The 27,549-nt window shown below is 31.0% G+C and overlaps 1 protein-coding gene and 3 long non-coding RNA genes across 5 annotated transcripts; 3 read left to right on the forward strand and 1 right to left on the reverse strand.

Moving 5' to 3' along the window:
• Window positions 1–578: 578 nt before the first annotated feature.
• On the reverse strand, window positions 579–1,628 carry LOC149900370 (uncharacterized). Of its 2 annotated transcripts, XR_016457819.1 has the most exons (3): window positions 1,483–1,628; window positions 1,276–1,331; window positions 579–817 (listed from the first exon to the last, which is right to left on the reverse strand). It is a non-coding gene; the product is annotated as an uncharacterized LOC149900370 (long non-coding RNA). The 2 variants fall into 2 exon arrangements; XR_016457818.1 differs by lacking the exons at window positions 1,276–1,331; window positions 1,483–1,628 and adding an exon at window positions 1,156–1,264.
• A 71-nt stretch (window positions 1,629–1,699) lies between these two features.
• Window positions 1,700–2,878, forward strand: LOC149900371 (uncharacterized). The gene is made up of 3 exons (XR_016457820.1): window positions 1,700–2,002; window positions 2,144–2,324; window positions 2,662–2,878. It is a non-coding gene; the product is annotated as an uncharacterized LOC149900371 (long non-coding RNA).
• A 7,429-nt stretch (window positions 2,879–10,307) lies between these two features.
• On the forward strand, window positions 10,308–12,178 carry LOC149900372 (uncharacterized). Its single transcript, XR_016457811.1, has 2 exons — window positions 10,308–10,618; window positions 10,726–12,178. It is a non-coding gene; the product is annotated as an uncharacterized LOC149900372 (long non-coding RNA).
• A 320-nt stretch (window positions 12,179–12,498) lies between these two features.
• LOC149900373 (uncharacterized) lies at window positions 12,499–27,266 on the forward strand. Its single transcript, XM_090112987.1, has 7 exons — window positions 12,499–12,533; window positions 13,536–13,809; window positions 16,213–16,369; window positions 24,596–24,713; window positions 25,601–25,735; window positions 25,971–26,184; window positions 26,995–27,266. The coding sequence occupies exons 2-7, from the start codon at window positions 13,647–13,649 to the stop codon at window positions 27,147–27,149; spliced, it is 942 nt and encodes a 313-aa protein (XP_089969113.1). The 5' UTR covers window positions 12,499–12,533; window positions 13,536–13,646; the 3' UTR covers window positions 27,150–27,266.
• Window positions 27,267–27,549: the final 283 nt, after the last annotated feature.

Consider the following 27,549-nt stretch of genomic DNA (forward strand, 5'->3'; position numbering starts at 1 on the left):
ACAATCAATTCAGAGCACTAGGAATAAGATTACCCAGAGTAACCACATGGAAGCATTGATAGTATTCAAGAAGCCATAGTGCCAGCGCAACATGAATATATTTTTTCAATAGGAAGCAATATCATACTTTAAATGTTTAAGTGTAATAAAAAACATTTATAAATCCAAAATCTTTATTTAGTCCTTTTTATTTATTTATTGACAAATCTTTTGCTCCTTTACTTCTCTTGATATCATTTATATAAAAAAAAGTGATAAAACATGGAAGTATTCGAAATTAGATTCAATTCTATTTAGCTTAAATATTTATTAAAAACAATTAGGTAGATATATATAACTCAAATCCAAATTTGTAAGTAAATAGCATATTAAAAACACCCTTGATTAAAAAAAATTAAGTTTTATTTATAGTACCAACCTTTAAAACTTAAAATTCAATAAACAAAAACTTTACATTTACATCACAATGAATAATTCCTACACTAATAGATTAATGGTATTTATATTTTTATTTTAAATTTAAATCAATTATTGTATTTGCATAATAAAGAGTAGATAAATAATTTAAAAACTTGCAGTACTTATGTATACTTTTAATTTCATTTTTATTAAACTTAAAATGAAAACAATGTAGGTACTATATTAAGGTACAATTAAATTTTTACATTTTCAGATGTATGATACAAATATGAATATTTTAAGTGTAGACTGTAGACATGGTGGCGCCTCCCCCAACTTGAAGTTCTTCTACCACATGATCATCTCCCAAGCCGGTACTTCCTTGTTCAATGTTTGGGCAAGCCGGCAATCAACACAACTGTGAAAGATAAATTGGACTTAAACTGATTCTTTGTTGCTTTAAAATTTAATAAGTACATTTAATATGTTTACTTTTATTATTAAAGGGCTTGTCATGGTGTATGTAAACGTCTAAAAAGAAGTTTTTTAAACAATGTCGGTATGGTTTGTTATTTATACCTTATTTGTTAATAATTTTTCAAGTATTTCAACGTTTTAGTTGTTAATCTTGCAATTCTTAATATTGTATTAAAAAAAACTTAAATGTGTAGGTACAATGCCTTAGAAAACTTTTAATATAAGTAGCTTCTAACCAAACATAGATAGGTTTGCTTATAAATTAATATAAATATTTACTTTTGACCAGCTGCTCTAGTTTTTGTGAACTCCCAAATCATTTGCACTTATACTTTCAGAGAATTCTATCAACTTCGTCTCAGCATAACTTTTAACTCGTTGGGAGTTATTTATGAATACCTTTGTCTTTGTAACTTCAGGGTCAAGGAGCTTCGCGCACTCTGCACAATGTTCTGCTGCAAGTTAAATAAAAATTACTTCAATTAACAATAATCAAAACAGACGAAATCATGCAAAAACCAATACTTTATTCGTAAAAATATATCTGTGTTATCATAAATCGTCCAATGTTTTAGATATATTTATTACTCGTATATATTATCTTACCTTGCTATTTCAATTGCTCTTTCATGCCTCTTTCATGCATTCTTTAATGCATATTACTTATCTTTCGCAATTTTTCAATTTGATTTATGATTTATCCAAATTTTAGATAATAATACGAGGACAGTGATTATGACATTTGGATTTTTGACATTTAATTTTCAATCACCGCCATTTTTATAATAACAACCTTGTTTTGTTGAGTTCACAAAATAATCTTACTTTATTTTGGCACCGGGAGCCTTTTCAACATGATTACTATACGATTGCCTACAATGTCCAAAGAGCGAATGAATTCCGAAGTTTTGTCTATTTTTTTAAGATTAATGGCTTGGCTACGAGGCTTTTAGGCCAAGTCGTAATGATTTGTATCGAACATTAAACGTCAAAAATCAAAATGTCATGTCACTGTCCTCTTATTTCTTAATAATATCAAAAATTTCAGATAAACTTAAACTTAAATATGTGAATCTCATCTCTGGATAAATGAGAAAGTGCGAAAAAGCAATATTGAAATAGCAAGGTAAGATAAAGTACGAGTAAGGACGATTTATGATAACAGACTACAGAGATATATTTTTACGAATAAAGTTTTGGTTTTTACATGATTTCGTCTGTTTTGATTATTGTTACTTAATTGAAGTAATTTTTATTTAACTTACAGCAGAACATTGTGCAGAGTGCGCGAAGCTCCCTGACCCAGAAATTACACAGACAAAGATAGGTACATGAATAACTCCCAACGAGGTAAAAGTTATGATGAGACGAAGTTGATAGAATTCTCTGCTGAAAGTTTAAGTGCAAATGATTTGGGAGTTCACAAAAACTAGAGCAGCTGGTCAAAAGTAAATATTTATATTAATTTATAAGCAAACCTATCTATGTTTGGTTAGAAGCTACTTATATTAAAAGTTTTGTAAGGAATTACACACCTACACATTTAACTTTTTTTTTAATACGATATTAAGAATTGCAAGATAAACAACTAAAATGTTAAAATACTTGAAAAATGATTAACAAATAAAGTATTTATTATTTAACAAACTATACCGACATTGTTTAAAAAAACATCTTAAATTACATACACCATGACAAGCCCTTAATAAAAGTAAACATATTAAATGTACTTATTAAATTTTAAAGCAACAAAGAATCAGTTTAAATCCAATTTATCTTTCACAGTTGTGTTGATTGCCGGCTTGCCCGAACATTGAACAAGGACATACCGGCTTGGGAGATGATCATGTGGTAGTGAGAACTTCAAGTTGGGGGAGGCGCCACCATGTCTACACTTAAAATATTCAAAGAAAATGTAAAAATTTAATTGTACCTTAATATAGTACCTACATTGTTTTCATTTTAAGTTTAATAAAAATGAAATTAAAAGTATACATAAGTACTGCAAGTTTTTGAATTATTTATCTACTCTATATTATGCAAATACAATAATTGATTTAAATTTAAAATAAAAATATAAATACCATTAAACTATTAGTGTAGGAATTATTCATTGTGATGTAAATATAAAGTTTTTGTTTATTGCATTTTAAGTTTTAAAGGCTGGTATTATAAATAAGACTTTATTTTTTTAATCAAGGGTCTTTTTAATATGCTATTTACTTACAAATTTGGATTTGAGTAATATACCTAATTGTTTTTAATTAATATTTAATCAAAATAGAATTGAATCTATTTTCAAATAATTCCATGTTTTATTACATTTTTATATATATGTATATAAATGTTATCAAGAGAAGTAAAGGAGCAAATGTTTTGTCAATGAATAAATAAAAAGGACTAAATAAAGATTTTGGATTTATAAAATGTGTTTTTAATTGCACTAATACATTTAAAGCATGATATTGCTTCCTATTGAAAAAAATATATTCATGTTGCGCTGGCACTTTATAGTTTCTTGAATACTATCAATGCTTCCATGTGGTTACGCTGGGTAATCTTATCCCTAGTGCTCGGAATTGATTGTAGAACCTGGAAATAAATAATGGTATTACTTCTCAAAATTAAATGAGATCCCTAACATAAGTATAATATGGGTAGTGCATTTGAGTGTAGATTTACTTTTAAGTGTTTTATTATATAAATAATATAACATGATAAAATATATTGAATCAAGAAGAAATAATAAACAATCTTTTATAGATTTACATTAAGTAGGTATTAGATAAAATTTATGTTTAGAGAATAAGTAGGGTTGCATTTTATTATATAGAGAAATAACAAGTGGAGAATGTGTACATAAACAAACGTATTTTTAAATATACTCTTAAGATTTGCATTGGGTATGGTACTTACATTACTTTTATCTTACACAGATAAATCTGTAGGTTATAATTGTATTTTAAGATTGTTCATATGCTGCCCCCATATCTCATAGAGACTCGTGATGATTGCGCACTTCGCAATAATAAATTATTTACACGATTCTTCTTAAATCAAAAGGTTTGAAGCCTTTTCTTGGAACAACCCGATGTAGTTATGTTAATTTTGCATTTTTAATATAATAAATGTATTATCTTCTTTAAAAGCTTCATTTATTAAATAGATTTCCAACCACATACGTTTCACTTAAATTTGATGTGTATTCTTTTAATAATATTCAAAATAATGTTATAAAAGTTCCATATTTACAACTTCACTAAAATTGCTTAAAACTGTCATTATTGACATTATAACAAGAATGCTAAATGTCAAAGAGAGCGTGCCGGTTCCAATTTTTCGATTGACGTCTCGAAACCGCTCGAAACAGTCTTGTTGCAATTGGTTTTCATATGTTTTAGAAGGTCCCGGTGCCAAAAAAGTAAGATTATTTTGTGAACGCAACAAAACGTACCCATAATAAGACTGTTAGTCTAAAGGTGCCGGTTACCCCCCTGATAAGCGGTAAAGATTTATAAGCAACTAGCGGGTCGCCTAGGCTTCGCCCGTGGTACATGTTTACGTTTTCTCTCCATAAGAACCATCTTCAAACCAGGAATGTTATAAAAATCGGTTCAGCCGTTAGGTAGGTATCGAGTTTTACGCTTACCAACACATTTGGCGATTCATTTTTACATTATAGATTAGCTGCATTTCGCGGATTCACCCGCCGCTCTTGTTGGTCTTAGCGTACCTAATGATATTATAGCCTTCCTCGATAATTGAGTATTTGAATAAAAAAAAATTATTGATTTTTTTTATGTATTTTGAAACTTTATCATCATCATCAATACATATAATAAAATTCTAGAAAAGTGGTGTCTGTACAATGAAAATATGTAAAAAAAAATTAGCAGGGGTTATTACTAAATCGATCCCAAACCCAAAACTGTTGTTAAAAAAATTTTTGTCTGTTTGTCTGTTTGTCTGTTTGTCTGTTTGTCTGTATGTTTGAACACGCTAATCTCAGAAACGGCTTATCCGATTTAGATGCAGTTTTCACTAATATATTGTGGTAAAATTCATTTAACATTTAGTGTTTATTTCATGTCAATCGGTTCATAAATAAAAAAGTTATGACCATTTAAGTAATCACAGCGAACATTTGCTAAGGCATTCTATACATGAATTACTTTATTACGTAAATTATACGCTAAAGTTATTCCTTGACATGTCCAGATGATCATATCGAAAGTCCCCAAGCGTGGGGGGGGTGGTTATGCTGAGGGGGTAGTAGGGGGGGTCAAAGGACCTTTATTTAGATTTTTGCTCATAAGTCTAAAACCTGCACAAATAGCATTATGGTTACTTCTAGGTAAATTTTCTATATAAAAGGTCTTTGAAATTATGTCGTGGGTATTATATTCTTAACTCCCGTCGCAAAAAGAGGGGTGTTATGTCCACTATGTGTGTTTACATGTCTGTCTGTGCCACTGTAGCTCGCTAACGGGTAATACGAATTAGATTCGTTTTTTTGTTACATTAGTTGTTTATTATATTATATAGGGGTAAGTGGGAATGAAAAAAACGAATGTTAGTTGTTAATGTAGGTTGTTAATGTAGGTTATACCCAAGTGATATATCAAATGAAAATAGACGACATGTCAGAAACAATTAGTCAAATTTTATCAAAATCGGTTCATCCATTTATTTGATATAGGGGTAAAAGTGGGAATAAATAAATGAATTTTATCAAATATACTCAAGTGACGTATCTAATGAAAGACATGACGTGTAAAGTACAATAAGACATATTTTATCAAAATTGGTTCATCCATTTATTGGTTAAAAGTGGCAATAAAAGTTGTCAAATATACCTAAGTGGCATATCAAATGAAAGGGCATGACCTGACGTCAGAAGTATAATGAGGCATAGGTGATAATCAAAATCGGTTCATCCATTTATTATATAGAGGGGTAAAAGTGGGAATGAAAAAAACGAATGTTGTCTGTTATACCCAAGTGATATATCAAATGAAAAAAGACGACCTGTCAGAAACAACAAGTCAAATTATATCAAAATCGGTTCATCAATTTATTTGATATAGGGGTTAAAGTGGGAATAAATAAATAAATTTTATCAAATATACTCAAGTGACTTATCTAATGAAAGACATGACGTGTAAAGTACAATAAGACATATTTTATCAAAATTGGTTCATCCATTTATTGGATATAGGTATAAAAGTGGGAATTAAAGTTGTCAAATAATATACCCAAGTGGCATATCAAATGAAAGGGCATGACCTGACGTGAGAAGTATGATGAGGCATATTTAATCAAAATCGGTTCATCCATTTATTGATTTATAGCGGTAAAAGTGGGAATGAATAATCGAATGTGGTCAAATAATATAATCAAGCGGCATATCAAATGACGTGTGAATTACAATTAGTCATGTTTTATCAAAATTGGTTAATCTGTTTATTACATATAGGGCACCTTAGGGGTGATAGTGGGGATAAATAATCCAAATGGAGTACCAAACGAAAGGATATGACATGTACATAATATATAGGTATGATTAGACATGGTTCAGATCAAAATCGGTTCTGCCATTTACTAGGGGTGAAAGGGAAAAGTTGAAAGTCTGTGAAAGTAGAAAAGTAGAAGGAATATGGGAGCGGGAGAATAACCACATCCTGGAAATTTTGAACTCTTCTGTACCTAAGTTTTATAGCTCAATTAAGTAATAAATTTTACTAACAGTTCTTTTGTGTTATTATTTATTTTATTTCTTAACTTTATAATAATGTGTAAGTACTTATAATTTAGTTGTATATGATAGTACGTGTTTCAAGACGTGTTTACTCAATAATTGTGTGTTAAGTAGTAGCTACTATGCAGTCACTATTCCACGCGGACGAAGTCGCGGGCACAGCTAGTTATTAATAATATTGATATTTAATGCAAATAACTTACAAAAAAATTTTTTTCCGTTAATTATAAGCAAATAAAAATTGATGAAATTTAAGTTAGAATCACGTGACTAAAAACGCGCCATGACTGGTCACCACAGTTGTGACGTCATAATGTTATAGCTTTTATTAACTGCAGTACATAGCGTTAACATACGATTTGTTAGTTGGTTCCGAATTAGTTAGTTAGTTACGAATAATATTCTTGATGTTGATATATTTATGATCACCGATTTTTGTCAGGAGTTGCCTTTGTAGTATTCGTACATAATGGTACAAAACGATAACTTTTGAGGTTCGCCATTTTTAATATAAACTTAAATAATATAATTAACAATTAATATAATTAATATGTAATTTAATAATGACAACAAAATTAAATAGATCAAAACACTGTATTTATTATTAGCACGCTTTTATTAGCTTCACCTGTATGTTTGTAGGTATGTAACCGACTCCTTTCGAAGTTTCGACTCGATTTTGACCCACTTAAAACCGACGGATTTTGTTCAAATTTTGAACACTTATCAAGGTCCGATGACAATACAATAATATCATAAATTTATCCTGATAAGGATCGCCAGGATCAGCTTAAAACATATGTTTGTATGTAACCAATTCTCCTTTCGATTCGATTTAGACCCACTATAAACCGACAGATTTAATTTAAATTTTGTATACTTATAAAAACCCGGTAACAATACAATAATTTCATGAATTTATCTTTTTATCCCTTTTAGTTTTTCAAACTATATTTAATTTTCTATCAACTGCAATGAGTGAAAACTAACATTATGACGTCACACGCGCTCGGGTGACGCTTCGGGAGTTGTCGGCGTGTCTTCGGTACTGGATTTAAAGACTAATTTTTATTTTGAAATAACTTTTGAATTATTGCAAAAAAAATAAAAATAAAAACAGTTTTGTTATAAAACTAATATATAATCTTTCCATTTGTCACAAAAAAAAATTTAATTCAAATACTCAATTGGGGTATCTATCAACGAAATAATTTTTCAAATCGGACCAGTAGTTCCTGAGATTAGTGCGTTCAAACAAACAAACTCTTCAGCTGTATAGATAATATTAGTATAGATTATTGCGACAAATAGAAACATTTAGAAACTTAATGTTATGAACGATAAAGCAGATTCATTCTAATAACATTTTATTTTCTTCCTTGTGCGTGTTTTGCGTTTACCAGTCTCGCAGGGCAGCTTTGTGACGTTCTTACCTAGGTAGAAGTGAAGCTTCGAGCGAGTGAATGCTATGAAATATGAATGCTTTTAATGCTATCAAACGAGTTATCCATATAGAGAGGTGCAAATCATCATCAATCAATACATATAATAAAATTCTAGAAAAGTGGTGTCTGTACAATGAAAATATGTAAAAAAAAATTAGCAGGGGTTATTACTAAATCGATCCCAAACCCAAAACTGTCGTTAAAAAAATTTTTGTCTGTTTGTCTGTTTGTCGGTTTGTCTGTTTGTCTGTATGTTTGAACACGCTAATCTCAGAAACGGCTTATCCGATTTAAATGCGGTTTTCACTAATATATTGTGGTAAGCTTCATTTAACATTTAGTGTTTATTTCATGTCAATCGGTTCATAAATAAAAAAGTTATGACCATTTAAGTAATCACAGCGAACATTTGCTAAGGCATTCTATACATGAATTACTTTATTACGTAAATTATACGCTAAAGTTATTCCTTGACATGTCCAGATGATCATATCGAAAGTTCCCAAGCGTGGGGGGGTGGTTATGCTGAGGGGGTAGTAGGGGGGGTCAAAGGAACTTTATTTAGATTTTTGCTCATAAGTCTAAAACCTGCACGAATAGCATTATGGTTACTTCTAGGTAAATTTTCTATATAAAAGGTCTTTGAAATTATGTCGTAGGTATTATATTTTTAACCCCCGACGCAAAAAGAGGGGTGTTATGTCCGCTATGTGTGTATTGCGTGTCTGTCTGTGCCACCGTAGCTCGCTAACGGGTAATACGAATTAGATGCGTTTTTTTGTTACATTAGTTGTTTATTATATTATTTAGGGGTAAGTGGGAATGAAAAAAACGAATGTTAGTTGTTAATGTAGGTTGTAGGTTATACCCAAGTGATATATCAAATGAAAATAGACGACATGTCAGAAACAATTAGTCAAATTTTATCAAAATCGGTTCATCCATTTATTTGATATAGGGGTAAAAGTGGGAATAAATAAATGAATTTTATCAAATATACTCAAGTGACGTATCTAATAAAAGACATGACGTGTAAAGTACAATAAGACATATTTTATCAAAATTGGTTCATCCATTTATTGGATAAAAGTGGCAATAAAAGTTGTCAAATATACCTAAGTGGCATATCAAATGAAAGGGTATGACTTGACGTGAGAAGTATAATGAGGCATAGGTATTTAATCAAAATCGGTTCATCCATTTATTATATAGTAGAGGGGTAAAAGTGGGAATGAAAAAAACGAATGTTGTCTGTTATACCCAAGTGATATATCAAATGAAAAAAGACGACCTGTCAGTAACAACAAGTCAAATTATATCAAAATCGGTTCATCAATTTATTTGATATAGGGGTTAAAGTGGGAATAAATAAATAAATTTTATCAAATATACTCAAGTGACGTATCTAATGAAAGACATGACGTGTAAAGTACAATAAGACATAATATTTTATCAAAATTGGTTCATCCATTTATTGGATATAGGTATAAAAGTGGGAATAAAAGTTGTCAAATAATATACCCAAGTGGCATATCAAATGAAAGGGCATGACCTGACGTGAGAAATATGATGCATATTTAATCAAAATCGGTTCATCCATTTATTGATTTATAGCGGTAAAAGTGGGAATGAATAATCGAATGTGGTCAAATAATATAATCAAGCGGCATATCAAATGACGTGTGAATTACAATTAGTCATGTTTTATCAAAATTGGTTAATCTGTTTATTACATATAGGGCACCTTAGGGGTGATAGTGGGGATAAATAATCCAAATGGAGTACCAAACGAAAGGATATGACATGTACATAATATATAGGTATGATTAGACATGGTTTAGATCAAAATCGGTTCTGCCATTTACTAGGGGTGAAAGGGAAAAGTTGAAAGTCTGTGAAAGTAGAAGGAATATGGGAGCGGGAGAATAACCACATCCTGGAAATTTTGAACTCTTCTGTACCTAAGTTTTATAGCTCAGTTTAGTAATAAATTTTACTAACAGTTCTTTTGTGTTATTATTTATTTTATTTCTTAACTTTATAATAATGTGTAAGTACTTATAATTTAGTTGTATATGATAGTACGTGTTTCAAGACGTGTTTACTCAATAATTGTGTGTTAAGTAGTAACTACTATGCAGTCACTATTCCACGCGGACGAAGTCGCGGGCACAGCTAGTCATCATCAATACATATAATAAAATTCTAGAAAAGTGGTGTCTGTACAATGAAAATATGTAAAAAAAAATTAGCAGGGGTTATTACTAAATCGATCCCAAACCCAAAACTGTCGTTAAAAAAATTTTTGTCTGTTTGTCTGTTTGTCGGTTTGTCTGTTTGTCTGTATGTTTGAACACGCTAATCTCAGAAACGGCTTATCCGATTTAAATGCGGTTTTCACTAATATATTGTGGTAAGCTTCATTTAACATTTAGTGTTTATTTCATGTCAATCGGTTCATAAATAAAAAAGTTATGACCATTTAAGTAATCACAGCGAACATTTGCTAAGGCATTCTATACATGAATTACTTTATTACGTAAATTATACGCTAAAGTTATTCCTTGACATGTCCAGATGATCATATCGAAAGTTCCCAAGCGTGGGGGGGTGGTTATGCTGAGGGGGTAGTAGGGGGGGTCAAAGGAACTTTATTTAGATTTTTGCTCATAAGTCTAAAACCTGCACGAATAGCATTATGGTTACTTCTAGGTAAATTTTCTATATAAAAGGTCTTTGAAATTATGTCGTAGGTATTATATTTTTAACCCCCGACGCAAAAAGAGGGGTGTTATGTCCGCTATGTGTGTATTGCGTGTCTGTCTGTGCCACCGTAGCTCGCTAACGGGTAATACGAATTAGATGCGTTTTTTTGTTACATTAGTTGTTTATTATATTATTTAGGGGTAAGTGGGAATGAAAAAAACGAATGTTAGTTGTTAATGTAGGTTGTAGGTTATACCCAAGTGATATATCAAATGAAAATAGACGACATGTCAGAAACAATTAGTCAAATTTTATCAAAATCGGTTCATCCATTTATTTGATATAGGGGTAAAAGTGGGAATAAATAAATGAATTTTATCAAATATACTCAAGTGACGTATCTAATAAAAGACATGACGTGTAAAGTACAATAAGACATATTTTATCAAAATTGGTTCATCCATTTATTGGATAAAAGTGGCAATAAAAGTTGTCAAATATACCTAAGTGGCATATCAAATGAAAGGGTATGACCTGACGTGAGAAGTATAATGAGGCATAGGTATTTAATCAAAATCGGTTCATCCATTTATTATATAGTAGAGGGGTAAAAGTGGGAATGAAAAAAACGAATGTTGTCTGTTATACCCAAGTGATATATCAAATGAAAAAAGACGACCTGTCAGTAACAACAAGTCAAATTATATCAAAATCGGTTCATCAATTTATTTGATATAGGGGTTAAAGTGGGAATAAATAAATAAATTTTATCAAATATACTCAAGTGACGTATCTAATGAAAGACATGACGTGTAAAGTACAATAAGACATAATATTTTATCAAAATTGGTTCATCCATTTATTGGATATAGGTATAAAAGTGGGAATAAAAGTTGTCAAATAATATACCCAAGTGGCATATCAAATGAAAGGGCATGACCTGACGTGAGAAATATGATGCATATTTAATCAAAATCGGTTCATCCATTTATTGATTTATAGCGGTAAAAGTGGGAATGAATAATCGAATGTGGTCAAATAATATAATCAAGCGGCATATCAAATGACGTGTGAATTACAATTAGTCATGTTTTATCAAAATTGGTTAATCTGTTTATTACATATAGGGCACCTTAGGGGTGATAGTGGGGATAAATAATCCAAATGGAGTACCAAACGAAAGGATATGACATGTACATAATATATAGGTATGATTAGACATGGTTTAGATCAAAATCGGTTCTGCCATTTACTAGGGGTGAAAGGGAAAAGTTGAAAGTCTGTGAAAGTAGAAGGAATATGGGAGCGGGAGAATAACCACATCCTGGAAATTTTGAACTCTTCTGTACCTAAGTTTTATAGCTCAGTTTAGTAATAAATTTTACTAACAGTTCTTTTGTGTTATTATTTATTTTATTTCTTAACTTTATAATAATGTGTAAGTACTTATAATTTAGTTGTATATGATAGTACGTGTTTCAAGACGTGTTTACTCAATAATTGTGTGTTAAGTAGTAACTACTATGCAGTCACTATTCCACGCGGACGAAGTCGCGGGCACAGCTAGTAGAACATAATATCCGTTTGTGGCTTGGTGATTCCATAATTATGACCCACGCAAAGCGTGCGCGCACTTGCAAGTTGCAACATTGTAGATCACGCAAGTTGTGTAGTAGTACAGCATGGACTATAATAGAATCTAAAGGTAGTAGTGCCTATTTAATCCCCTTTTACTATGGTGCCCCGAGGTAAGTACTTGGCGCTAAGTGAGACTAGTGACACAGAATAATAACTAGTAGCTAGCTACTAGTGAGTAAATATTGCTAGATTTTTAAATTGATGCACATAAGCCTTTTGGAAATGCAAAACTGCATTACGAAGAACAAACTTTCTGTTATTCTGTACCTAACTTATAACTAGGTACCAATTTTAAATTATGATTTTATCAATTAAATTCTTAACTATATTTCCAGAAAATAAAATGCACTACAAAATGTATTTTCGCTCTTTAAAAACTCGTCCACACAGAGCGAGAAGACTCGTGAAAACAAAAACATAATTGTATTGTGTGCATAATACTTAGATCATTAAGTAATAATATAATAAAACACAATTAGGTATAATATGGCTTTGTGATGTGTCAGTGTATGTATCACGAATCAATACTAAGGTCATAAAGGTACCTCAGGTAGGTACTTAGTTACCTGTACCTTTTGGGTTGGAATCTCATTTAGAATTCAATTTTGTTTGTTTAATTTTTAAGACACAATGAATTAAATATGGTAGGAAAATACAGACTGCATTGAGAAATCTTATTTTATGGAGCTGGTCTTTACAAGCTACATAATATACACATTATACATATTTTTTATTATTACTTGGTATGAATCATTTGATTTAAATTGTAGACCTATATGTCTACTGACAATAATATAATAATTATAAATAAGATTCTAGGAAATTTAATTGTTGATTCGTATGTAGATATGGTTACGTAATGATAATACTAACTTCAACGTTATTTTTCCGCTGAATAAGTAATAATATGTATATGTATAATGTTCACTCCTAAAATTTATTACAATTAAAATTTTCCTTACCTGCGCACACAATATATGTATCCACACTATTTGTTTAAAAAAAAACCACTTTTTTGTATTGAGATGAACGATATCTGGCCGCATAATTGACGTTGAAGGCCTCCCGACCTATAATCGAAAAGCAAAATATATTTTTTCTTGCATTTTTAGTTTCGCGGTGCGAAATAAAGGTCACTACTTGGATGCTGGTCTTAGCTCAGTTTGGTTATAAGATCGGAAAACTACTAACAGCCCGCAGTTGTATCCGAACGCCGCAGTACGATGGAGTCAGGACAGAAGACCAAATTGTTGCAAGTGTATCCAAACACGCTGGATGAGGTCCGCAAGGAGATTAACCTGGGCAAACCGGGTGAAATGGAGCAGGCGGTAAAGCTGGTGAAGGAGTGGATTCAGCAGCAGCCGCATTTCAAGAAAAAGGATTTCAGTAAGTTTTGTTTGTAGCTTATCAGTCTAAATAATTCCTCTCTCTGCAGCCTTTCTCCGTCTTTTGTTGGACAAAAGTTGCGTTTTGTTTGGCCTCTCCTAAGGCACGCCATAGAGCTCGGTCTTCAGCTTTTTGCCGCCAGGTACCTACTAAATTGTACCAGCAACCCTACGTATATTGTCGCTCCACCTTGCAAAAAATAATTCCTAATGCAATTTTACTACCAAATATAGGAACCTAGTACTTACTGTTAAGTTTATTATAACCGTAATCAAAATATAATTTCTAAGTACCTATTATTGCAGTTAATTAAAACAAATGACAAAAAATTTACCTGTGAAACAAAGACCTTCTTTCTCATTTTCGAACTCGGAATAACTCGAAATCAATAACTATAAAATTGCCAAAGATTGTTAATTAATTAGTTTTATACTCGTTAACGATCCGGTTTTTAACAAGATTTGTCTTATTAAGATTCTAAAGTAAACGAGAATTTCTTCATAAATATTCAAATGATAGATTATTTACTTCAATACGTAGATTCCTATACGTGTATTGGTACCTACTTAGGTACCTACTAGTAAAATTTTATTTCTAATTATCACAGAATTATTCCGAATTAGCTTAGTAATTACAAACTTATTTATGTTTATTTTTGTTGTCGTTTTTGTTTTATTTTTGTCTTTTATAAATTCGTCCCTGTTTTCGATATAGCAACAAGATTAGCGTCTCAAATATTATTAGGAATAAATTAATTTATTCTAGCTAGGTATTCACTTGCAGTATCGCCCGCGTAGTTTAAAGAAATTCCCGTGGGAATCAGATGTTTTTCCGGTCAAAGGTTGTTTACTAATCATTCTCCAGTCTCCTAAATTTCCAAACTCAAAAATCATAATACATACATATTATAGAATCACCCCGTGGCGACATGAAAGAAAGACAAACAGACAGAGACACTTTCGCGTTTATCAAGGTGTCTCCCTAATAAAACAAAACTATGATATGAATTATGAGGTATCCCGTATACATAGAAATTAGAAATGCTCAATGGAAATTGGAATTTGGAACTTATAGTTTTGCATAGGCTGATGCCGGCGAGATGCTTAACTTAGATGTAAATGTACCTACATTCAGTAATCAAATTAAAATATAAATCGTGTTTACGTAATCACTAGGTAAGCGAAACAATACCACCCTTATATTATTTAAAGTAAGTATATAAATTAATGACTTTATTCAATTATTTTTTATAAACCCCGTTGACACGTGGTTGAAATTGATGGTTATGCGAGATGATTATATTATCCATATTATATGTATTATCATTGTGATTATCATTGACATGTTGGTAAAAGGACACAATATTACTTAAAACATATGAATTTAAACAAGTCAAAAAATCAATACATCACACCATTCTTAACGACATGGTTAGTGAAAAAAATCTACAAAATTAAATAAATGTAGTTAGTTAGGTATGCACCTACCGGAAAAGATTATATTATGCGTATCATTGCAAGATAAAAATTCAAAATTAAACCACTTAGAATATTTATTTGCATTTAGATCGAGGAAACAGGAAGACTAGAAATTATATTAAAGTATTTAACTAGCTTTATGTTTTTAATTAATTAATTACAAATTACAATAATTTGGAAAATCCAAAAGTGCACGCCTCATAATTTTTTTTTAATAAATATTTATTAATTATTATTTTTGTTTATTTAATAACAATTAAACCACATCGAATCAGACCCTGAAAAATGAAAGGGTTCTATTCCTGAGCATACTCAAGCGTAAGAGAAAAAAAAAGACTCGATTAGTAAAGTATTTCGGTCGCTATCGTGTTAACAAGAAAAAGGATCCGCACATACAGACACACGGACGTCCAAGACAGAACTTTTTTAAACTGTTTTTTAACTAGTTTAAATAACAAAAATGACATCAAAAATATCATGAATGTTAAAAATAGTGTTTTTTCTTAATATGTGTGTGTATGTATTATCTTACAAGTGCAATGTATGATACATAAAGACATTTTAAGTTTGAAAAATCAGATGTTTCGCGCGAAGTGACAGTAGTACCCACCTCAACGCTTCGCTTATGAGGCGTGCAATAAATCTGCAATAAATACATCATTATTATGTAGGCCGTAGCTAATTGTAGGTATTATGGTAATATTATCGAATCGAATTTAACACGTGATTATTACAACAATCTCTGACTAATAAAAAAGTGGTCGGAGATGTATGAGTCCAGAGCAGCTCAGATATTTTTTTCTTTGTCACATTCCATAATACATACCTACCATTGACTTAAGTATTAATATACTTAGGTAGATCACAGAAAATTAATAATACTAGATGTAGATTCATATTTTATCGATTGTGTTTGCTTCTACAGCCGACACATACATCGAAGCGAACATAGTAGCGAGCAAGGGGTCTATCGAACGCGCCAAGCGAGTCATCGACAAGGCCTGCACTATGAGAACATTATGGCCACATTTCTTCAATGTAAAAGATATTAGAACAGATTATGCTGAAATACATGATATTGGGTAAGTTTAAAGTTGACAGAAAAAAAAACCGGTTCGTTGCACGAGTACCTAAAGGTATATAGATATCCTACTAATATTACCTATTATTATCCTATTAATATTACGTGATATTACTTAAATGCCAAAAATTGTATGTGTGTTTGCTGAACCGATTTTCATTAAATTTGGCACACACATAGATGGATTAACACATAGGCTATATATACATTATACATATAATATCGCTGGGAATGGGATCAATTGGAGCGGAGCAATGCGGGTAAAACCGCGATTTAAGATACCTATTTTTTTGTAAGTCTTGCACATTAGAATTAAAATTTAATGTACTTACATTATTACAAAGTTTAGTAGGTAAGTAGTTAGTTAACTACCTAATTTATTATTTTACAATAATATTTAAATACGTTAAGATAATTATTATTAAGTATTGTATAAGCATATTTTATTCGTAACTACTTTTTATACATATAAAAAATATAATCCTAAAAACATTTCTTTGAGCAACGTGTTACGTAGCAACCTTGAATAATCTTATGATTTTATTTTGATCAACTCCCATATAACGTAACGGCACCAGTCTTGTACAGATTAAGGAAAAAATTGAAGTTTTTTACAAATTTCTCGTAGGTTTTTTAACTTTATTGGATATTGTTTAGTTATACCTTTAGTTCTATGTTAGTTTAACGTAACCAATGTTAGAAAAAAGATTACAATGCATAAATAATGAAGTTATTTATAAATTAAAAAACCACTTTTTTGCACCAGTGTTGGACAGTGAAAAATCTAATGATGGACACCCAGTTTTGGACAACATCCAGTTATGAACACCCATTTATGGACTGTACCTAATGTCGTTTCTCCAGTTATTTACACTTGGAGAAGACTTATAGTTATCAATAGAATCTTGAAAATGATGATTGAAATACAATAAATCGGGGATGTATTTATAAAAAATAGTACTTATTAATTATTTTGCATACTTATAATATTTAAAACAGTCTTAATTTCCATTTTCTAGGCAAAAATTGGACAAATGCATTGTTAAATACGAGTTATGTCCGTTAAGAAACACCAATATGGTTTTTTTTCTCAATAAGTCAGGCATGAAAAATATAACTAAAAAAGTACTGCCATTCCATCCAATTTGGGACTTCTTCTTCTTCGTCATATCACTCTACGGGGGTAGATGTTACCCGCTTCACGATGTTCCGCCATATCTCTCTGTTTCCTGGCATTCCGCTACACTTGTGAAGTGAATCGCCAATCTGAATCCGCCAGCAGCCTTAATCTGATCGGTCCATCGATATGGATTCCAAATTGTAGCACGAGGCAAAAAGCTTTTTTTAAACTGTTGTCAAGATGGTGTGGATGAAATTTAAGCGTGTGTGCTATATGGTGGTGGAATTTAGCAGCAGACAACGATCCAAACAGTTCATCAGAGAACTCTCTATGATAGATGCGTTACAATACGCATAAGTATGCGACTTCTCTACGCAGTGATAGAGAATGAAGCCGAGAACGAGTCGCACAGCACATAATGACCCATTGTTCTAAAATATATTCTTCATGTTTAGATAGATATTATGTTGTTGGACCCATTAGTGTAATTTTAACAAAAAATATCAATGTCCATTATAGGAACCAAAGCAAATCCAGTCATGGACAATTGTTGTACAATATTGGAACCCTTTGTTTGAAATGGTCGTGATAGGTATATTATTAATCAGAAAGAAAAGACAATACAGAAAAGCGCATGTAATTAATACCTTTAAAAAAAGTTTATTTTCGACATATGTCCATAAATGGATATATCCATAGAATTAAATCCAGTTATGGACACTGATGAATTTTATTTAAACAACATAACCTATCATGATACTAAATCGTGTAATATTTCGTACACTTAACTACTATAAATAAAAGTAATATCAAATTTTGCTGACATTGATACAAAAATTCTTATATAACCAAAATTGTGTCCTCACTTCCTTAAGGATTTTCTTAGTAAAAACGGATTTCTTCGAAACGGGTCGCAGCAACTAAACATAACGTTCTGCCATCTTCAAACATTTTGGCCGAATAACATGAAATTTCGTATTTTGATAGCTTATGAACCAAACTTTTATTTTAAGTATTGTAAAATTATATAACGTTAATTTTGGTCTTAATATTTAAATTTAATATTTATTTTGTCCATTACTGGATGCTTGTCCACGACTGGTGCCGTTACCTTAAGTAGTTATTATATATTGTAAAATATATATCTACTTATCTTACTTAATTCATAGAGATAATGTTTAAGAATTGCCAATATATTTTTAACTAGCTGTTGCCCGCGACTTCGTCCGCGATTACGTCGTTTTAGGTCATTCGTCGTTTAAAAAAAATACGTGACACTTTATTTTTGAATGTTCTTAATTGTCTCTTATAAAATTTAACTACATTAAAATTGAACACTCTGAAAATTTTAAAATCGGAGAAAATTGAAAATCTGAGGAAAACATGAAGGAATGTGATTTAAATTCTACATTACTTAGTATTTCAAATAATAATCTAAATTAAATGTAGATTAACAGTTTGAGCGCACCGTTATAGAATATGTACCTAAGTATTAAATTACGTTAGTTTACATAGTAACAAAACAAAAACACGATGACTTTCTTTCGCGCTCGGTACCACAAACTAAGCATGTTAATGGTACGTGGCCCGCGTCACTTGACCCCCCGCGAGTTCCCCTCCTTTGCTATGCGAAAATACATTCGTCGCCCTGCTGTAGGAAAAATTGTAATACTGTGGCCTGGGCGTTATACACGCCCAGGGAGTTCCTGAGTGCCGATAGACATTTATAACAATCTTATATTAATATCACCATCTTGAGGAAAAGCTTCTAATGTCGATTTAAAACTGCATACATACGAATTAACCTGATGAAACATGTTCTAAAATTGTGAAATGAGTTCAGTTTTAAATTCGAGAAATATTGATAATTCTTGTATTCGACTATTCGTTGTAGTCGAATACAAAATATATTTAAAGAAACTTAGGTTGGCCTTCAGGCAAAAGGGATCCTATCAAATGGTAAACTTGACCTTGTATCTTAAAAGTAAGCATGAAAGGACCTTCTGATAATTGTTGAGCACCAAAGGATCATTTGAAACGCACTACTATAAGAGCGAATATTGTCTAAGAACTGTTTAGATTGCACGTCATGTTCCTCTAAAAGTAGTGATTTCAAAGGTTCCGGTGTATCTTCAAACGAAAGCCGACTCCTTACTCCACTTTAAAGCATTACAAAAATAACATACTACGTTAATATCGCCTATACAGAAGATGATCTGTAATCAATTGTGAGGTTATAAGAAAACCCACTTTTATATTTGTCGGACCCCACCACCGAATTCGTAGATTGATCTTCTATGTTTACCTCTAAGTCATTAAGACTATGCGAAATCTGTCTGCAGTAAGAGGGGCCTCTCGCTATTCGTCCGTTTCCAGAGACCGAATAGTTTCAATTCTTAATCTTTCATTAAACAAACTTAATAATCGTTTTTGTCTCAATTAATTGTAATATTCGCGTCCCTACTCTAGTCATTGCTTATGCTCATGTTCATCTTCAAGAGATCGAATAATATTATGGTGCACCCTATCATTTGTCAAACGGTCTTCATATTGAGTAAAAGTTTCAGATTCTCGAGATAAAATGTGACGGCCGTGATCAGCTGTGAGACGCAATTCTCGTTGTGAAGCGGTTTCAGGTTCTCGGCATAACACGTGTTGTTTTCGGCCTAGAGTATACCTCTAACGATTCTTGAGAACTCTTATTTCTCATTTTCTTAGCTTTGCTCGAATTTCGAGATAAAGATTTTTTAGGTGGCACTGATGCATGAAAATAAAAATTGAGTTAAAACGGACTGAGAGTGTTATAGACAAATATAATCAGAAAGCTTCGAACTCCTAAGCTATCGGAAGTTACACGTGTTATTGTGAGTCAACCATAAAAGATAGACATTTATGATGTCGGGAGATATTTTTTATATAATAAGGAGAACATTTCTTTCTGAATACATGATTTCTGTGTAGCTTTAACCATTAAGGTTGCACACGCGACGAAAGCTTAAAAATGGAGTTACTGCTCTGCTCAGGAATATGAAAAATAATTGTACCAAGTTTCGTTTAAATCCGTCGAGTAGTTTTTGTGTCTATACCGGTTATACGGACAAAAATTTTACTGTTTGCTTCTTTGGCATCAGTGTCGATCCCTAATCACCCCGTGATAGTTATTTAGGAAATATATTTCATGTACAGATTTAATATACCTAAGTATACATAATATATTTAGATTCCAATTTCCATGTAACGTTAAATTCGACTATACAATAACTAACAGACAACGCAGGTTACTCTCGTTTCCGTAAGTTGAGGCGGCTACATATTCGGTCCTCATAACATCACTTTTAGTGAACGAAACGACAGCGCGGTTTAATTAATGAAATATTTTTAATTGTGAAAAAATATTATGATTTACACTATTAACACTATTTTAATATAAAATATATGGCTGTGAGTGTGTAAAAATAAATCCAGCTAGTTTCACATCACACTTATGTTTATAATTAGCTATACGACATGAAAATATACATATTAATTACCAAGCAATAATCATACAGGTAAATACTGAACAAAAGTATTAACAGTCAAAGTTTATTTTTACTAACATTTAACAACACCCATGTAAATGATGAAGAAATGATAATTATCAACGAACTAACCTTTTCTATAATACTTAACACAGCACATTTTTTAAATTATCTTGCTCAACTCTGCTCAAAAATTTGAGGGTTTTGTTGGAACTGTAATGTGTCAAAACTATGATATATCTAAACTACGATACAACTTGCATGCGGAAATGCTCATTACAATCAGTGAATTTAAAGAATAACTAACAACAACTATTCAATTTTATTGAGCTGATGAATATCTTTTGCCTGGAAGAGATCACCGCCGCCTAATAAATATACTGTGTTTTCTTATAAAATCGTAACATAATTTCTTTTATCTACTAAATTTTAATAAATAAGTTCTTTTTGTTATTTTTATCTAAAAATGATCTTGAGCTTATATTAGGCAAAAGTATACATTAACTTTTTATAATTTCAGGACCGCACCTTAAATGGGGTGCTCGGAAAATATGCCTACGGATTATTAATAGAGAAATGATACCTACACAACAAAGTTATGTTGGTTCCATTTTATTTATAAAATATAATGAAAATGGGCAAATATAAAACATATTATGTAAAATGATTAAAAATAAATAAATGAAGCAACTACGATTCAAAGAAAACATCTTTTTCAGTGTGAAAATGCTCTAAGCAATCCTGGATGATGAGTAGGTATAATATCATGTACTCTCATCCCAGTACGGTCGGTACCTCGATAGCCATAACGATAAATATTATAATCAGATAACAGCAAAGTCAGAATAAAAATCATAACTTGTACAGTTGTGAGTGCAAAATTTATGTTTCATTTGGCAATAACATTTTTTTCGGTACTAAAACGTAGTAGTTTGATATGTGGTTGGCTGCCCCTCCTCTTCTTCCTGAAAAATATCCTCCAAAATTACCCGAGATACTTCCAATGATTGAACCATACGTTGGACATTAACTTCAGTCAAAAATTGACGAAGCGGATGATTACTAATTTCCACTTAATCCTTGCTGCCACTATCTTCATCATCAAATCATCAATTTTCAAGTGTTGTTGTAAAATTGTCAGCAGAAATAGTCTTCCAAAGGCGATATAATTTTATGAACATTGAATCTGTAAATAAAAAATCAAACGTTAATAATTGTAAATCAATAAAAAAAGCTACTTACATATAAAATTTTATCAACAAACTACTGTTCCCAACGCACCTCAAAATCTTGTAAAAGTCAAAAAGAATTCATCATTTTATTATTTCATTCTAAAAGTGTAATATAAAACCATTATAAAACCAATAAAAAACATGAATTGCTATCATTATAAAAATAAATACCTATAAAAGTAACAACTTACCTTTTGTGGGAACGCATGGTGAAAATTCACAAAACACGAAGATTGAATTTGATATTTTTGGTTTTATGACATTTATTTTAATTTTATTTATTTATTTATTCAAATGCTTTATAAATATAAATTTATAAATAATAAATTTATAAAGAATAGAAACATTCGATCACGAAATTATGTGGGTTCGAGTCCCGCCTCGTGATCGAATTTTTTCTATTCTTTATAAATTTATAAAACACGAAGATTAAAAATGTAACCAATGAACACAATCAATATTAGATTAATTGTAATGGTGTCTAGTTTGACTTAAAATAATAAACATCTACCCTCACTTTTAAAAATGTAGTATATTCACACGAAATATAAGCGCACCTTATAGGGAAGGGAAGATATGGGTTAAAGAGTTAAATAAATAACATGATTATATTTAAATTATTAATTTTCAACAGTTGTTCAGTAGTGATAACATGTAAATTGATTTGATTTTTACGAAATCTCATAGATGGCGCTGTTTCAAATTTGTCTTTATACTACTAAATTCATTAAACTGTTTCTCTGCCCAAATTACGTAAATGACATAGTTTTTATTTTGTAAAGCTAGATAATAGCATGGCTTACTCGAAACCAACATTTAAACATGAGTCTTTAGATTGTACGCTGTCGTAGTACACGGAATATGTAAGAAAAATAAAGGTTCACAGCTCCTCCCGCGAAGGTGATATCATGATAATATGTTTAAACTATCCTCACCCGACCTCTTAGGAATATTCATGCAAAATTTGAAGTAAATCTATGCAGTACTTTCTGAGATTAGCCCGGAAATACATACAGACAAACAGACAAACCGACAAACAGACAAAAATTCTAAAAACTATATTTTTGGCTTCTATATCGATTATAGATCATGGATCAAGTATTCTTTTAAAAAAATATTCAATGTACAGTTTTGACTTTCCTACGATTTTATTATATGTATAGATTCCACAATCTAATCCGATTTTGCGATAAGATTTATCTTTGGTCTTCGCAAGTTCGACCATATCTCAGACTTCCGCTCACAACTCAGATGGCTTCCTATCCGCCTTCGCCGGAATACGCATCTCCTGTCCCTCCTGTACTCAATCCTTTTCGATCCCAGAACTCCTTCCTACTTAAAAAAGAGATTTATATTTATGGGCTCGTCTCATGAATGTAATTTGCGCTCCTCTAACAATCTTACGCTTTGTATGCCTGCTCACATCTCCAAATTTTATGATTCATCTTTTACCGTGCAAGCCGTAAGATTGTGGAACTCCCTACCAACCGCAATAAAGCAAGCGCAAACTTTGAAAAGTTTTAAAGCTGCAATTAAAAAATATTATCTGTCCTCATAGTCATTCTGTATCTGTTCTGTTTTACCTATTTCTCTACTTGAAATTTTTATATATCCTCTTCTGCACGTTTTTTTTCTTTCTTATGTTATATGTAATTTTATAACTTACTCATATCTATTATATTTATTTGTATTCACTCCTCGTATATGCACTATCTACCTTTTTCAATCTTTTCATTTTCCTATATCCCAAGGTTGCCTGGAAGAAATCGCTTCAAAGCGATAAGGCCGCCAATTTGTACGGTGAAGATTCTTTTTGTATATTATTGTATTGTATATCTGTGCATTGTACAATAAAGTGTTTTTTATTTATTTTATTTTATTATTTATTTAATCCAGCTGCAATGAAGGTACAAATTGTTGTAAATTTAAAATGATTGTAGGTATCTAATGAACCGCACATGATCCTGCTAGTATTATAATATTATCTTTGATCAATCTTACCACATAGTTCTGTGGCTCAAACCACATAGAGTTACGAAGGTACTTATAAAGGTTGAAACTTGAAAAATTATACGTTACCTAAGCTTCTTTTTTGTTTATACGTGCAATATATTGTGTGAGCGTTACATTATTATAAATTCCAAAACCACGAAACGTGACGATGTTTTTGGTTTTTCATAAAAAAATCTACTGAATTTATTGAGCTCTAATTTAAAATTCAGATTGTAATTTATAACATAAAACTTTTCCTCATTCCTGTAACAACAAAGAACAAAATTGGATACAAAAAATATAATAACTACCATCGATAACTACCTAAGTAGTTAGTAGTTAGGTCTAACAATGATAACTTGCAGGTCTCTTGCCATCATGCCGGTTCTCACCAAGGAGCACCACAGGATCGTGTACATCTCCTTTAACAAACCAATAACCAAATCATCTCAAATAATGCAACATTACAAATTTGGATGTTGTGTAAGTATGAGTATAAAACTTTAAAAATAGCAAGGTTAATATTAGATATGGAAGATTCGATAAATATTGCGAGAAACACCAGAGTTTTAATAGTTACTGTGCAAAAAGTAAGTATTAGTAGTTAGGTAGGTATAGCCGGATCTTTAATGGTCATGAGAGCTTTGTGATATGGGTATTACTATGCTAAAACTAAACATACCCAACCATAAATAGCATTGATACATAAAATTGAGATCATTATGACTTGTAGCAAAAAACCGAATGTCTTCAATGATGTCTTCTAGCCTTTACCCAGCTGCATCTCTTTTTACAAAATATTTACTATATGGATAGACAATAGACATATCTATAGGTGAAATGAACACTACACGAAATCGTATCATCCTTTTAGGACACTGAATGTCACACACATACATGCCAAAATTTTCTTTTTCCAATCCTCTTCTTTCGACGGGCAATTATAAAACTACCTTTTGTTCATTTCTCCTAAATTCCTAATGCTATATTAAACATCACCAATTATTTTAAGAATGTTGTTTATGTTATTTTTAACTTGTATTTTTTATGTTGTCATAACATACCCAAGTCTATTTAATTACTCGTATACTTATGTACCTTACTAGTTACTCACATACAAGTCTATAAAATGATTAAGCAGCTGCAATACTAGAAAAACTGTGTAATAATTCTAGATACTTAGATAAGAGATAATAAAAAATTAAATAACATAATTTGGTTTTAAAATATTATTCTCTTGCGCATTTATATTTTTTTTGTTATGTTCAAAACTAAGTACTTACATACCAAGTAGGTAAGTAAGTGCAAATTGAATTCAAAATAATCATAAACGAGTTCATTAACATAAAAAAAATCATTTTTTTTTTCAGATAGTGGATTCCTTACGAAGATTTGATGTTGTTGGCAATATTCAATACATCCTGGACATGAGACAGACCAATATGGCAGATTTTTTAACTTCCTTTAATTTAATGGAATTTCGACAAGCGTATTCTATTTTTATTGTGAGTTAATTGCCTCTATTAAAAACAACTTGCATTGTACAATACTGCTTTAATGATTGTATCAAAGCAGTATTCTACAATGCACTATGTTTATTATTATTTAATTTGTATTATCATTTACGTCAAGTTAAAATGAAAAACTAGTTGTACCTACAAGAAATACATATTAAGTTGTTGATATTGTTCTACTTATGTAACTATACAAAATACCTATATACATTCGCTTTATTTTCAGGATTGTTACAGCTTCCGAATAAAAGGTATTCACGTTATTTCACCTTCGAAACTAATGGAGAGCTTTATTGGAATTTTGAAGCAAATATTGAAACCCAAATTGATATCTCGTCTGCACCACTATCCCGACAGTGACGCGCTGGTCGAGATCCTCGGCAAGGAATACCTGCCTTCAGATGCCGGCGGAGATCAGAAATCTGCTAAAGAAATCCAAGGTATTTAACTATTATTTTAACAATTATTGAAATGGGTATATGGTTACAGTGTTGCGACTTTATAGCCGTAGAAACATTATTAACGAGTACCTAGGTAATTAACATGATCTTTTGTAAGCAAGACCAAGAGTGCAAGTAAATTACCAACATGCACTTTAATCTTTATGCATAATCACCTAATAAATTTCAAAATAGCGGAAAACAGTCATGTAGTCTTTACTTATTTAGTTTACAATTAAAGTTTTTAAAAGTGATTTCTGATGTTAATTGTGTATGTTATAATTAAATGTAGGTAAATATTCTAAATAAGTAAGTAGATAATTTAAAAGAACACTCAAAAGTTTTAGCCCTCACCTCTCGTCACCTACAATAACTACCACGTATTAAAAATATGGCCCTTAATTCAATTCGGCCTAGACTAAAATTAATTGTCTGTCTGGCAAGACAATGAACGATAATTAATGACCCACACTTCCGTAAAAAATAATCGGTTATAAATATTAGAAAATATAATAAATATCTATATGCACCCCACAACGGGACCCGACTCAAACTTCTTATTTAAATGTGAAACTTCCGTATTCTTTAATATCAAAGTTTGAAGCTAATTATAATTTTTAATTATGTATTTATGTATTTTTTTTCAAATCGCCTTTTTTGTACAATTTTAATAAAACTTTGTACAATATGACGTACCTTCAGGCTACAATGAATATAGATATACCTGTACCTGCTTACCTACCTACAATTTTTTTGTACTTAATACAAATAAAATTAGTAATTAAATTATTAAATTATTTTGTTTTATAGAGGATTGGATTGAGGCATTGAGTTCTAAGGACAATATGGAATATTTGCGTGACATTAACGAAGGAGGGACCGATGAAAACTTGCGGCAAAAGTCCAGCTTCAATGAGGACTACGCGGGAATGCCCGGCAGCTTTCGACTACTCAGTGTAGATTAGATTTCCTTTTCGTAAATAAATGAAAATCCTGCAATTTAATTGTATAATGATATTTTATGATTACGTATTTCTGTTCGCGGTAAATGTGATTTAGCTTTTAATAAAGTGTGTAAATTATTATAACTGGTTTTTTATTTTACATCCTTGGCGGTGACATCGTTGTTTTTTGCGGTCATTAGGATGATGTTCATATTATTATATTTAATATTTTATTAATGTTCTTACTTAATTATTGTAGTCGTTTGAACGTGAGATCATTAATTTAAAATCTATTATATTTATATATAAACAAAATAAAGATGTCTGTTTTGTTATATATTAAAGCATATTTTTATTAGGTACGCACATTATTTCCTTTATCAATTGAATATTTCTGAATCAAATGGACTGTTTTGACGGA

Source organism: Colias eurytheme, chromosome 19, assembly GCF_061535395.1.
Source record: "Colias eurytheme isolate Ceu_HAF_F1 chromosome 19, ilColEury1 Martin Lab GWU primary, whole genome shotgun sequence".
Taxonomy (NCBI): Eukaryota; Metazoa; Arthropoda; class Insecta; order Lepidoptera; family Pieridae; genus Colias; species Colias eurytheme.

What these genes read in the sequence shown, in the direction of transcription:
- LOC149900373 (XM_090112987.1), top strand. Translation starts at nt 13,647, where the DNA reads ATGGAGTCAGGACAGAAGACCAAATTGTTGCAAGTGTATCCAAACACG. An exon ending in GCTGAAATACATGATATTGG is followed by an intron (nt 16,370 to 24,595) that starts GTAAGTTTAAAG and finishes GATAACTTGCAG; the next exon opens with GTCTCTTGCCATCATGCCGG. An exon ending in AAGCGTATTCTATTTTTATT is followed by an intron (nt 25,736 to 25,970) that starts GTGAGTTAATTG and finishes CTTTATTTTCAG; the next exon opens with GATTGTTACAGCTTCCGAAT.